The sequence below is a fragment of the Copidosoma floridanum genome, unplaced genomic scaffold, assembly GCF_036245765.1.
Source record: "Copidosoma floridanum isolate Cflo_tuat_1 unplaced genomic scaffold, Cflo_Japanese_pri ptg000007l, whole genome shotgun sequence".
In the NCBI taxonomy this organism is placed as follows: Eukaryota; Metazoa; Arthropoda; class Insecta; order Hymenoptera; family Encyrtidae; genus Copidosoma; species Copidosoma floridanum.
Window position 1 is genome coordinate 9311206 of NW_028321884.1, and position 12372 is coordinate 9323577.

General features: G+C 36.2%; 2 protein-coding genes and 1 non-coding gene across 8 annotated transcripts; 1 reads left to right on the forward strand and 2 right to left on the reverse strand.

The window, feature by feature from the left end:
* The first annotated feature begins 1354 nt into the window (after positions 1–1354).
* On the forward strand, positions 1355–4721 carry Nup50 (nuclear pore complex protein Nup50). Of its 4 annotated transcripts, none has more exons than XM_089589163.1 (5): positions 1355–1554; positions 1701–1940; positions 2032–2906; positions 2988–3137; positions 3230–3924. In XM_089589163.1, the coding sequence occupies exons 2-5, from the start codon at positions 1782–1784 to the stop codon at positions 3534–3536; spliced, it is 1491 nt and encodes a 496-aa protein (XP_089445289.1). In that variant the 5' UTR covers positions 1355–1554; positions 1701–1781; the 3' UTR covers positions 3537–3924. The 4 variants fall into 4 exon arrangements, 3 of the variants coding, with proteins under 3 accessions (XP_089445289.1, XP_014219583.2, XP_089445291.1); XR_016292861.1 differs by lacking the exon at positions 1355–1554 and adding an exon at positions 4320–4721 and having other exon boundaries at positions 1564–1940; positions 3230–3596; XM_089589165.1 differs by lacking the exon at positions 1355–1554 and adding an exon at positions 1588–1632.
* Positions 4722–5440: 719 nt separating this feature from the next.
* On the reverse strand, positions 5441–9865 carry LOC106647609 (Myb-interacting protein 130). 3 transcript variants are annotated; one of them, XM_014364095.2, is made up of 7 exons: positions 9593–9865; positions 7766–8099; positions 7388–7699; positions 6894–7311; positions 6459–6802; positions 6129–6375; positions 5441–6007 (listed from the first exon to the last, which is right to left on the reverse strand). In XM_014364095.2, exons 2-7 carry the CDS (start codon positions 8026–8028, stop codon positions 5816–5818), a joined length of 1776 nt encoding a protein of 591 aa, XP_014219581.2. In that variant the 5' UTR covers positions 8029–8099; positions 9593–9865; the 3' UTR covers positions 5441–5815. The 3 variants fall into 3 exon arrangements, with proteins under 3 accessions (XP_014219581.2, XP_014219579.2, XP_089445288.1); XM_014364093.2 differs by lacking the exon at positions 9593–9865 and adding an exon at positions 9000–9586; XM_089589162.1 differs by lacking the exon at positions 9593–9865 and adding an exon at positions 8995–9586 and having other exon boundaries at positions 7766–8085.
* A 2309-nt stretch (positions 9866–12174) lies between these two features.
* On the reverse strand, positions 12175–12281 carry LOC149375359 (U6 spliceosomal RNA). The gene has a single exon (XR_016292862.1). It is a non-coding gene; the product is annotated as a U6 spliceosomal RNA (small nuclear RNA).
* Between the last annotated feature and the right edge of the window lie 91 nt (positions 12282–12372).

The following is a 12372-nucleotide window of genomic DNA, read 5'->3' on the forward strand; positions in this document are numbered from 1 at the left end:
ATAAAATAATCTAATAGCTTCTAAAGGTAAACTGAACAAGAAACAAAAAATTTTAATTTTCGAGCGCTTGACTGTATACTTGTCAAACAAAGTAATAAACGCAGATAGTTAAATCCGTTTTGAATGAAATTCTGTACAAGGTTGTGTATACTGTATGTCATAATTTTTATTAACTGTATATAGTTTCGTATCCGTAATCTTGAAATTTTTACTAACGTTCAATTCATTCCTGCACACTCCGAAAATTTTTTGCATACGATTTTTCGGATTTTCAAAAATCCGTCTCTTTTGAGCTTCTCATTTAGCAGCAGCGGCATCGGCCATCACCTTTTTTTTATTTAACAGTTGTATGATTGGCGCTATTAATAAGAATTGTAAAGTATAATGGTTAAACTGTTTATTTATGTTCCAGTTTATTTGCTTCACTGATACCAAAAGGTCTCATACTACTGTCACTTAACTTTATTTTTGTATGACGACCACACAGAAAACATGGGGTGCATTTATAGAGATTATGGGTGCATTCGAAAGTCTAATTGGATTTGCAAAGATTATCTTTGCCAACTGTTAGTGAATTTCCATCTAACATTTTGTTTTTGTTTACCTATTCGAGTGTAAAAACGTAAGCTAGCTTTAGGTAACATCAAAATTCTACTGGTTTTGTTTTGACACCAGATTTGCAAAATGAAGTTAAATGACTACTTATACCGAAGAAGTAGAATATTTATACTTTTACAAGTCGATTTTTGGGTCAAAAATAAACTGTAAACTTGCCGCAGATAACACAGAAAATTTAAACTTTTTATTGTCTATCCATCAGATTAGTTGCGGCTGGTTTATAATCAATAAAGCGGCTCTACTGTAAGTTGTAATAATTATTTGGATCAGCGCCATCTAGCGGTCTTCATTTTTTAGCGAAAAGTGGCCTCTAAAATTCTCAATCAGAGCAATCAGGCTTAGAGCTATTTAGTCAATTATAAACCAGCCGCAAGTCATGATAAAGCTATAAAATAAAAAAATAACGATACGTGTGTTTTTGGCGGCAAGTTAACAATCTGTATTATGCTCAAAAATGCATCTTCAAAAGTATAAATACATAGGAGGTCGATTTTTGGTAAAAAATAGATTGTTAACTTGCCGCCAAAAACACATGTATCGTTATTTTTTCATTTTATAGCTTCACCATGAGTTGCGGCTGGTTTATAATTGACTAAATGGCTCTGAGCTCAATTGCTCTGTTTCAAAAGTTTAGGGCCACTTTTTAGTTCAAAAATTCGCAACGCTAGATGGCGCTGATCCAATTATACTTACAGTAGAGCCACTTTATTAACTATAAACCAGCCGCAATTGATCTTGTAAATTTAAAGTAAAAAGTTGACATAGTGTGGGCTGTTTGCGGCAAGTTTACAATTTATTTTTGACCCAAAAATTGACCTCCAAAAGTACAAATATACTTATAGGAGAGCACACCAGAAGGTCTATAGGGAGGGTAAGCCCGGTGTTGCGAGCTTGCGAGAAGCATCCGCTGAAGAGTCTGCAGCGTAAATTTTCGAGGTTAAGTTTGCATGTGCACAGTGGCCCGAGTGGCCGTTGTATAGGTATATGTGTTGTACACTGCTTCACCGTTTTTAAGTAACCCTGATTACAAGTATCCGACAATTCGTTCGCGGATTCGTGCTTAATTTCTTTGTGTTGTTTAGATTTGAGAGATCGGTGGGTAGGAAAGTGGATATCGCTTGGTTATTGTACGCAGGGTGGCAGGTTCAAGTTCATGGTGAAAAATGTCAAACAAGAGAAAACCAACCACGGAGCTAAATCACGACAACTGGAATCAAGACGAGGAGAAGACAGAACCCGGAATTTTTGAGAAAGCCTCCGACGATATATTGAGTCGACGGATCGTGAAAACAGCTAGACGACGTCTTCCGCAATCTGAAGATGTAAGTTGGTTGGTTCACATGGCCACGAGCTCCGAATTGCTGTGAAACCAATCATCGTGTGTTATTAACGTTTTTTCGCATTTGATTACAGGGTACGACCAAAAGTGCGTTTGGCTCATTTACTGGGTTCAAAACAACAGCTGTAACAAATTCTGCATCACCTTTCAGTTTTCTAAGGTCAAATTCGAGTGCCAGTACTTTGACCACTTCAAACTCGAATCTTGACACTATCAAGACAGAGACGAATGGATCTGCAACGGTTTCAGAAAACGGCACGAGTACTCTTGCAAAAGCTGCGACCTCGACAGAACCAAAAACAGCTCCCACAAACAAAGAAAGTGCCTCCTCTGGTAAACCTCCGGAGTATTATGCAAAACTGAAGGGACTTAACCAGGGTGTTGCCAAATGGATAAAAACTCACGTCGACGTGAACCCCGTGTGCATACTGACTCCGATATTCCGTGATTACGAAAAGTATTTAAAAGATATCGAGCAGAAGCATGGGAAAAAAGACGAAAATTCAAAAGTTACTGAGGGCGTTACAGAGACAAAAATTGAGCCACCAAAAACGACCGAAAGTGAAAAACCAGCTGTTATGGAAGCAAAAAAACCATCACTTTTCGTATTTGGTAGCTCTGGCTCTAAGCCGGCCTCAGAAGGACAGTCTCCTATTTCTATTTTTGCAGGCGCGAGTAATCCCGATAAATCAGTGTTTTCGTCTAATTTAAAATCGGATAATAAATGTCCTTTTGGCATTCAAAGCGACACATCCAGCGACAAAAACATTTTTTCGTCCAAGTCCCCTGTAGAAAATAATAAAAAAGATGAAGAATCGAAAAAGGTTGAGGAAAAACCAGCTGGCCTAACTTTTTCCCAGACTGCAACTACCGCGAATTCTGGGCCCTTCAGTTTTGGTCAAAGCCCTTCTGCCACCAGCACATTATCCGCAGGGTTTAGTTTTGGAAGGTAAGTTCAAGAAACCTTTCTTGTTATTATCATGTACTTGTGAAAAAAAAAAATAAAAAAATCTTTTAAATCCAATTTTAGTGGCAAGCCATTCACTTTTGGAAACGCAGCAGTAGCCAAGCCGCAAGATAGCGAGGAGAAAAAAAATGAAGAGAAAGAAGATGATGATGACGAACCTCCCAAACCAGATTTTAAACCAATTACGGAAGAAGGATCAATTTTTGAACAAAGGTATTATCACTATAATTGTCAAACGTCTTTTTTGTTATTCAATATATGTGGCCATTAATAATTTGCTCATAAATTTTGAATCTAAATTACAGATGCAAGGTTTACGTTAAAAAAGACGGAAATTACAGCGATCGAGGTGTTGGCACGCTATTTCTTAAGCCAGCTCCCAATGACAAAATGCAACTGATCATACGAGCAGTTAACTCGCTGGGTAACATTTTATTGAACACAATGCTCACGGAAAGCATTCCAACGAAAAAATTGAATAAAAATAGCGTAATGATAGTGTGCCTGCCACTTCCAACGGCTAAACCACCACCAGTCGCTACTCTCCTCAGGGTAAAGACCGAAGAAGAAGCAGACGCGCTTTTGGAAGCTCTTGAGAAACATAAAAAATAGTGGAATAAAACTTTTCCCCTTTTTTTCTTTTTTTGCACGCAGCTAACCGCCATTTCTTTGGTAAATTCAATTATCTTAATGCCTCAAGCAAAACGTATAAACATATACATATACACCTAATGGTAATAGATTACTTCAGGACATTTTATTGCAACTCTGCCAAACATGATATTAAATTTTCAAATGCTCCCTGGATTATTTTATTCGTAGCAAGCAAACGTGGCATTAAGTTTTTTTTTTTTAGTTTTTTTTTTTTAGAAACGGAATACTAGTACATGATAAGACTTCTAATGATTTTTGCATATGTTACATTGTCATTTTCAGTAAATTTTACGTCTTTAAACTGAATCTTAGACATTGAAGAATGTATCTTCTGTATTTTTGAATCATTTAAATGGAGCATTGGAAATTTTTTACACTTATTTGTTATATTTTATTGTTAGTAAATTTGTTAAATATAATAGGTTTAATGAGTTGTATTAATGAAAATGTTTTGAACAAACCTACTACTGTAGATGAAAATGAATGTAATGTGACAAGGAATTAATGAAATAAAATAATCGAACTTTTTGAATAAAAATGCATCTGTGAATCTGAAAAAGGTTTAAGTGTATTGAAAAAATATGCTCTTTGATGACGTATGTAACTTAAGACAAGAATGTAGACTATGTTGTTACGTTAAAGAGCATATTTAAACAATGCAATATTTATGTAGACGATGCATTATCTCGAGCATACACTTTGAAGCAGTTTCTTGTATTATATATACTTAAATTTTTTCAGAGAGTACGCAACATACTCTGCTAGAGAATTGGAATATTCAGGTAAGGATGCATCACCTTTTAAAATGAAACGTTAATCTGTACGTACAACTTTTCGCCTAATAATTAAAAGTGCGCTCGTATCGATAAATTGTGCATTGAGCAAGTTTATATCGAATTTCAATTTTATAATTAATTCAAAAGTGATAACTGAATTCGAATTCATTTTAATTTCTATTTAACTTAATTTTATGAACAAAACATCTCATTATTAACAGCAAAAAATAATCACTTGTACATAAGAAAAAGTTACAAATTCAATGTAAACGTAAGCTCACCATACGCTTTATGATAAATTGTAAAAAATGTTTCTTTTTTTTTTTACACCAAGAATATAGGAAATAAAGATAATTAAAAAAACTTATATATGCTTTATTCATACAACTTTTAACTTTTAAAGAGGTATTTCAAACAAGTAAATATAGTAGGGTTTATAAATGTAATATTTTATTAGTGCAATAAGTTCAAAATGCAGGTTTTTTACATATGAGAATTTTCATGTACTGACATTATTATATGTTTTCCAAACATGTAATTTTTACAACTGATTAAAAATACGAGGGGACACATTTTAGTCTTTCTATTTAGCTACATTATGTAAATTAAAATAAACCTTTGTTACATTAACGATTCAATTTACAAATTTCTCAAATAAATTTCATAGTTATTTCTCTACTCTCTTATTGCAGAAATTTTTCATCAACACTCATATTATACATATTTGCTTTTATTTGTTAGTGATATAAAAAATTTTTCCTCTAACTATACTCGATCTACAACTAATCTTAACATACATGGATGTGAATTAATTTTCGATTGACGATTTATGATGAACCATATGAATTGCGAATATGTACAATTACATGAACGTAGTAAATATATACATATATATGTATATCATGTAACTAAAGTTTTATTCATAAATTCTCTCTTATAGTTATGAGCTACCAACCTCTAAACACTATTGACTTTCAAAAATCACCATCATCTTGGTCATAAGTCAACAATATTACTACTTTACGTTCCTTGCTTTCATTTTTAATACTGTAAGGAACCATCTCATTTGCCATTAACATTTTTTTTTCTTTTTTTTTCTTTTTTTTTTTTTTTTTTTTTTTTTTTTTTTTTTTTTTTTTTTTCCCTATATCTACATTAACCGTTGCAAAATCCTAGGGAAAGCATCGATTCTCATCTTACCATAAAATTATTCAAGGATTACCTTTTTGGTTTTCATTTGAATTGTAAAGCAACTGCTTTCAATGAAAAGCGATAAACTTATTTTATTTTTGTCGAAATTTATTTTGAGTCCCAACTGAGATATTTAAAAATTCAATTTATCTCATTTTTGCAACCCTTCATTTATTGTAGGTTATGTATACTTTACTTAAACAATAAACAAATTGATAAATTTTATTAGAAACCTTGAATCACGAAGGTCTTAAACGAGTTTCAAAATACTTAAATTTTTTGTGCCATGAAAGGTGTTAATGCACCTACTTGTCCTAATCCCAGTTGTATATGTTGCATGTGTATCTCAACACAATTTTGAAAAACTTGCTGATTTTGCGGCGAAAGTTTCGTCCTGATTTGTTCCATGGTCCCTTGTAGAACTTTCAGCTCGTATGCGTTTTTATCAGAATCTGATAGGCACTGAAAAAAGCGACGATATTTTACACTCCGAGTACCAAAAGCCAAATTCACAGTGATTGATCGATTATGACAAATCAGTTCGATTTTCAAGTTGAAAAGTTATGAAATGTATACTGCTTACTTTAACTTGTAGCATCAGAGCTGTAAGATCTGTAACAAGCTGATTCATTTGAGACGGAGCACTGTCATTAATCATGTTATTTTTTGCCACCATTTCAGCTGCATCCTGGCGACACTTTTCTCTTAGATGTGAGGGTGCTAGCATTGCTGCAACACTGGGTTCAGGGGCGATTTCTTGACACATGTATTGTACTTCATTTAAAATATCTTGGAGATCTGCATTCATTTTTTCCAATTCTACTACGATTCTACAATGAAAGACCACATATTATCACCATTTAAAAAAGTATCAAATAACAAAGCAAGGTTTCAAATGCCTAAAAAAACTAACCCTGCATATTTTCTTTCAAAATCTGGAGGTAAAGATTCTCCAATCGATCTCCGTTTTTCAGCCTCACTGTTCATTTCTTTCAATTTTTTAATCCTAATTTTTTTTGCCACCAAGATTTTGTTCACTTTGACCATACTTTCAAGTAACTTCAATGGATAACCATTGACAAGACCACTAGAAAGAATCTGGTTTTTTTTCGTGATAGTAGCGTTTGAAATTAACGGATCATTCGTTAATCTTGACAATTTCAATTCGTAAGCTGGAGAGGGAACGTATTGAACATGTCGAGGCCTGAATTTGTTTGTAAATGAAGCAACACTTATTGTTTCTGGAGGATCATTTGACTGCAATGATTTCATAAATAAGATAAATTCAGTTTTTCTACAACTAAAAAAAAAAAGGATTAAGTCAACAATGTATTGAATGCCATCTTACCAAAACCTCATAGTCAGGCACACTATGAGTTCCTAGTCCAGCTCTATCAAAAGTTATCCTATAAGTATTATTGCTTGTGTCAACGGCATCTACACTTCCAGTGAAAAGTCCGTCTTGTGGTTTTCTCAATCTTGCAGTCACTTTTGTTCCTATCACCAATTGAAGTGGTATTTCTGAAGGCAAATCTTTGAAAGCTTGCACATCTGAAACTTTTCGTTGTTGCAACAAGCGAATTTTTTGTCTTTTCCTTTCCAATTCTTTTCTTTCTTCTTCAAAAAAAGCTTGTGAACATCTTCTAGGCTTGCCCATCATTCTTCGGATCTTGCACCACTCAACGCGAGTGAGTTTATGCGTTTTAAGTTGGGGAAATGATTCTTTCAAGCAAATCATGAAATCATTGTCACCGTCAAAAAGTGTCCTGAAAATAAAACGAATAATTTGTAAACATTGAGAGACTCAATATTTTAAGTTATCTTCTACAAGAAGATGCTTACTTGTCAATGTTACTGTAAAACCATTCATAGCATACCCATTTATGAGCTTTAGGTAACTTCAACAGATTTCGTAATCTCATACCAATTTTCTGGCCAATTTTTCTGTCTGGCGAAGAGGGAGCATGCGGCGGTGGATGTTTTTCCGCTGTCTGTGGCTTTTCGATTTTAATTGGCTTACTAACAGGAGTTGACGGTGTCGACACTGATCTCTTGGGTTCATGATAAATCATTCTGGCTCTCTTCATAGGTGACAATCTCGTAATTTTTTTCGGTGACGGTTTTACTGGTGTAGAATCTGGATCCTTTTTTATTCTGTTGAGAAAACAAAAATTATTTTCAACAAAACTGGCTCAAACGAAAAAGAGCTTGACAATTTACCTGTGATGTGGATGATTGACTAAAATATCATCGTAAAACAGCTTATTCTTTTTTCTTATTCTCGCAGGCATCCCTCTACGATTCAAGACTTGAACTGGTTGAGGTGCAGCTGGTTTTGGAGGTGGCTTGGAACCTACTCTTTGTAGACCCAAAGCAGCGGGTCCCAACTCTTGCACTGGTTCCAAGTCTTCGGTATCCATTTGAGAATCCAAAGAATTGTTATTTGACGTGTTGTTCTCATCGATATCCATATCTTCCTCCATTATTTCGTTTTTGACTTCGATATTTTTGTTTTTAATCAACAGGAGAGTCTTTGCCGACTCATCAAGGATTTCTAAAAAAGAAAAAAGAAATTATCATTAGCTTATTATGGGGCCTTCAACACTTCTGATTGATAAAAATAAATTATCTAAATATTCATCAACAACAATTCAGCACAGTAGTATATTAAGTTTTTAAATAAGATTTAAAAACCGTCAATTTTAAAGATAAAAACTATTTTGAACGAAGAGTAATGATTTCTCATAAAGCTCGTTAAAACTATAGTATGATTCAATCTGCCAGATATTCATGATTTCAAATAAAAATACCATTCCATCCATATGCGTATGTATACATGTATAAATAGACCTGTTTTTAAAAAACGTTCCTAACCTTAAGAATTTAAAAAATACATACGTATCAAGCGACATTTACATCCTACTAATACAGCAATCTACGCTTCTACAGCAATGCATATTAAATCACATTCCACAAATATCTAACAACATGAAATTAAGGTAAACTACAGAATTACGTATGCACCTAATGAGTAAAATTCGATTAAAATAAATCAATTGGTAGCGTATGAACATACATATACATATAGAATATGCAGCACGAAGTTATCGCGATTTATTAAATAAGAACAAGTGTTGAAAAAAACGAAGAACTAAAATTAGGTCATTTCAGAGACAGAGTGTATATGAAAACCATCACGCATCGATATCCAGATCGAATTTGAAAACTAACGAAAAGAGTTGCAAGCTCTTGTCGCACACAAAAGAAAAAACATCAAGTTCGCTGGTAAGTATACGGCAATCAAAGTGAAAAAATGCCTAAACTTTACGATCTCCGTCAAATCTGAATAAATCAACAAGCAAAAAGCTCTTCACGCATTAAATGACGGCTATACGCTACTCAAGTGCATGCAACAATAATATTCAAAGTGTGTCCTCATAAAAGTAAACGTCACTTTTGCGCTTGCTGCTGTTGAATCGCCCGAGCATCTTGCTTTTTTGAAAATGTTTTATATCCTCTTGGTCCAGCACACTTTTTGGCGAAAATATATTTGACGAGGCCCCGAGCCCCGAGAAAAGTGCCACCAAAGCCCGTGAGCTCCTCTTCCTCCTCACTCAAGGTAACAAATTACACTTTTCGAATTTGCGAAATAAGCGAGAGACGAGAGGGAATTACGTACGTGACACTTTTAGTTCTAACTTTTGCTCGCGCGCTGTCCGCACATTGGCAAATTGAAGCAGCCTTTTTGCTTTTGTCAACACTTTCAATTCAAATCTCGTATCTCAGCTGATCCGATAACCGAGAGCCGACGTAACCACCAAAAAAGCGTCCCACAATTAACACAAGATAGCTTTTTACAAAACCTACTATGACACGCACACACACACTTGAGTATATGTATACACTTTCTGGTGTGATCGAAGCCTAAAAGCATCGAGAGATATATAGTAAGGGAGCGCGAAAAGGTCTACGCGGTAAATTCGCCTGTAGCGAGAAAAGATGCGAAAAAACGCCGGGGACGAGGACGAGGCAGAGGGCCAGGGCTACCTTGGCTCCGACGACGATGCTCCCACGAACCCTAGCCTGCTCGGGTAGAGTCTTGTAATTTTGAAATTTTGAAATACCAGATGCCCGAAAGAGCCGAAATTCAAACGGTGATGATTTCAAATCTACATCTCTCGTAGCAGATGTAACTGGGAGTCGGGTGGTACACTGGCCCAGATACGCACGACCGGAGCAGAGGTCGAGGATGACCAGGAAACGAAGGCTCTCTCGAGGAAACCCGCGAACTCTCCGCGCAACCGGATCAAGAAAGTTATTTCTTACTCACTCGTAATCTCGTTGTCGGCCATGTTGACGTTGCGTCGCCACTATAGGTTTATACTTCTGGACTGAATGTGGTTATGCACGCGCATGTGCTCTCTCTCTCTCTCTCTCATCTCTCATCTCTCTCTTGCTACTAGTCGTCGTTGGCTTTTTACTTCTGCTCTGATGATATATGCGCCAATGCGCCCCGCTCGTTTTCGTCCGCCTTTCCTCGTCGCTTTTCATTGGCTCTTTCCCTTTGGCGTCTGCGCCAAAAACGTGCGCACTCGTGCTTTATTTACGTTTTGGATCATTGGATCTTTGGATTTATTTTTATTTTTTATTCATTTATTTTTTTCGTTGCATAGGTGTATTTTCGTATGATTACCATTACATGCATGACGGATGTCGGAACGCTTGCTAATCTGCGTATTGAAGTATACAATGATGCCTGTGTTGGAAAGAAAAGAAAAATATACCTCCCGTCTTTTTTTGATTTATAATTATAGACACATCGACACATGTCAAGTAAAAAACTTCTGTACAGCTCAGCGCTGCTATTAATCGTCGCAGCAATTGTACTGATAAACGACGTCAAGTGCGAACCGGCCAAGCCACAAAAGTTTTGCAGGGAAAGAGCCAAACTGAACGTCTCGGGCGACCTTGGCGATGAGTACTTGCTCGTGGACGCCGAGGTCGACGCTATGCTTGTACTGGAGTGCAAGTTCTGGTGAGCTGTTCCGCATATTTATATCCGTTTGTAACAGTTGAAAGCCCTACACAACTGAATAATTTTTCAAAAAAGCGAGGACCCGAACGAAGAGATGCTGTTGCGGCCGAAAATCTGGCACTGGCAGGATTTGAACAGGACGAGCGAGCCGACAGAAGTCAAGCTTGGCATGGAGAACAACGCCAGTCTGAACCGCATCCTCTTGACTGTTGGCGGCGCCCTGGTTGTGAGAGTTTTCTCCCCAGGCGATGCTGGATTCTACAGTTGTCTCGGCGCCAATCGCAAGAAGTTCGATCGCGAGTACCATCATTATCGGCTTGAACGTTGAGTTTTGATGATGTCTCATTTGTTCTATGACGAAACGGAGCTCTGGTAAACTTACCTTGGAGTTTTGTTTTAGCTGTTTTTAAAAACGAAACGCTAGAACCAGCCATGGAGGGAGACGAGACTGATTACAAGAAATATCGTGAGCAGCATCTGGTCCCAGTCACATCGAAGTTTTCGGTTTGAAATGGCATCACGTTATATATGTATATTGCGTTGACATTTATATGCTGATTGTTGAAATGTATGGTACAACACAGTCCTCGGAAGATACTGAATTGGTAAAAATCAGAAAAGAAGGAGTGACGCTCGAAGTAACTTCTGAATGGAGACGCTGGAGCCACTGCAAGGAATGCAAGGCCAATCGTGGAGTCAGAAAGAAAAAAGCTCTGTGCAGGATTGCAAGTTATTTATATGAAAATGTAAATACGAGTAAAGCTCCTTTGTAGTAATTGGTTTATGGGTGTATCCAACACGTTTCGCAAATCATTGTTTCAGGCAGAAAGTGGTAACAAAACTTCCGAGATAATTGACTTTTTTGCAAATTTTCCATTGATACCTTGCAGGTGTGTTTATATTTGTATTAAACAATATTTTATCTTCGAGAAATTAAAGTATAAAACTTAGATCGATCATTCTCGGAGAGATATTTCCAAACGTGAGTAACGCCACGAGGTATTTGCCGGAGTTTGTCGTCACTGAGCCATGTAAACCCTGCAAAAAAGTAAAAAAGAAAAAAAACAAATTCAAATACAAAAGGCGCTACGTTTTGAAAGAAGGGGCGCATCTTTCGATCACTTGTCCAGAGTACTTGTGTTTTTATTTTTTTGCTACACAATCACCCGATAGTTACTTATATGTAACGTTAAATTAATGTTTTTGCCATTAAGATCAACGGAAGAGTCAAATGTTGTCTGGGAAAAAGATTCAAAAGTTTTGGAAAAGGGCAAGGGCCACTCGTTTCGTAAAAAGGACCCGCAGCCAAGAGTCTTGGTCGACATATTTATGACCATTTATTTAAAAGGTTCATCAAATATATAATATATATTATGCAAACTGTGATGACGATTGATTTAAAAAAAAAAATGAAAAACCTATGTTTAGGTATTTCTAAGTACGAGCAAGGGAGTTACACGTGTACCGTCGACGATATTCGTATGATGCAAGCAAAAGTAATTGTCGTGACGGAGACGAAGCTTTTGACGCAAGGTCTGTTTTATTAAAAATTTAGTTTAGGAAGATTAAAAATAATAATGTTTTCAAAAGAACAAAAAATGTGGAACGCTTCACGATTTTGCGTGTCATCCTTGCGCAGGGGCCATGCTAATCTTCTCTGTATCGTTCCAATTTTAGTATATGTACTGCCGAAGCAAGTACGCTCGGTGGCCTCTTAAAGTTCCTTATATACTAACCAATGAATTTCCGTGCGCTTGCGGATAACGAAAAAACCCCTCGTAGCCTCGTAGCG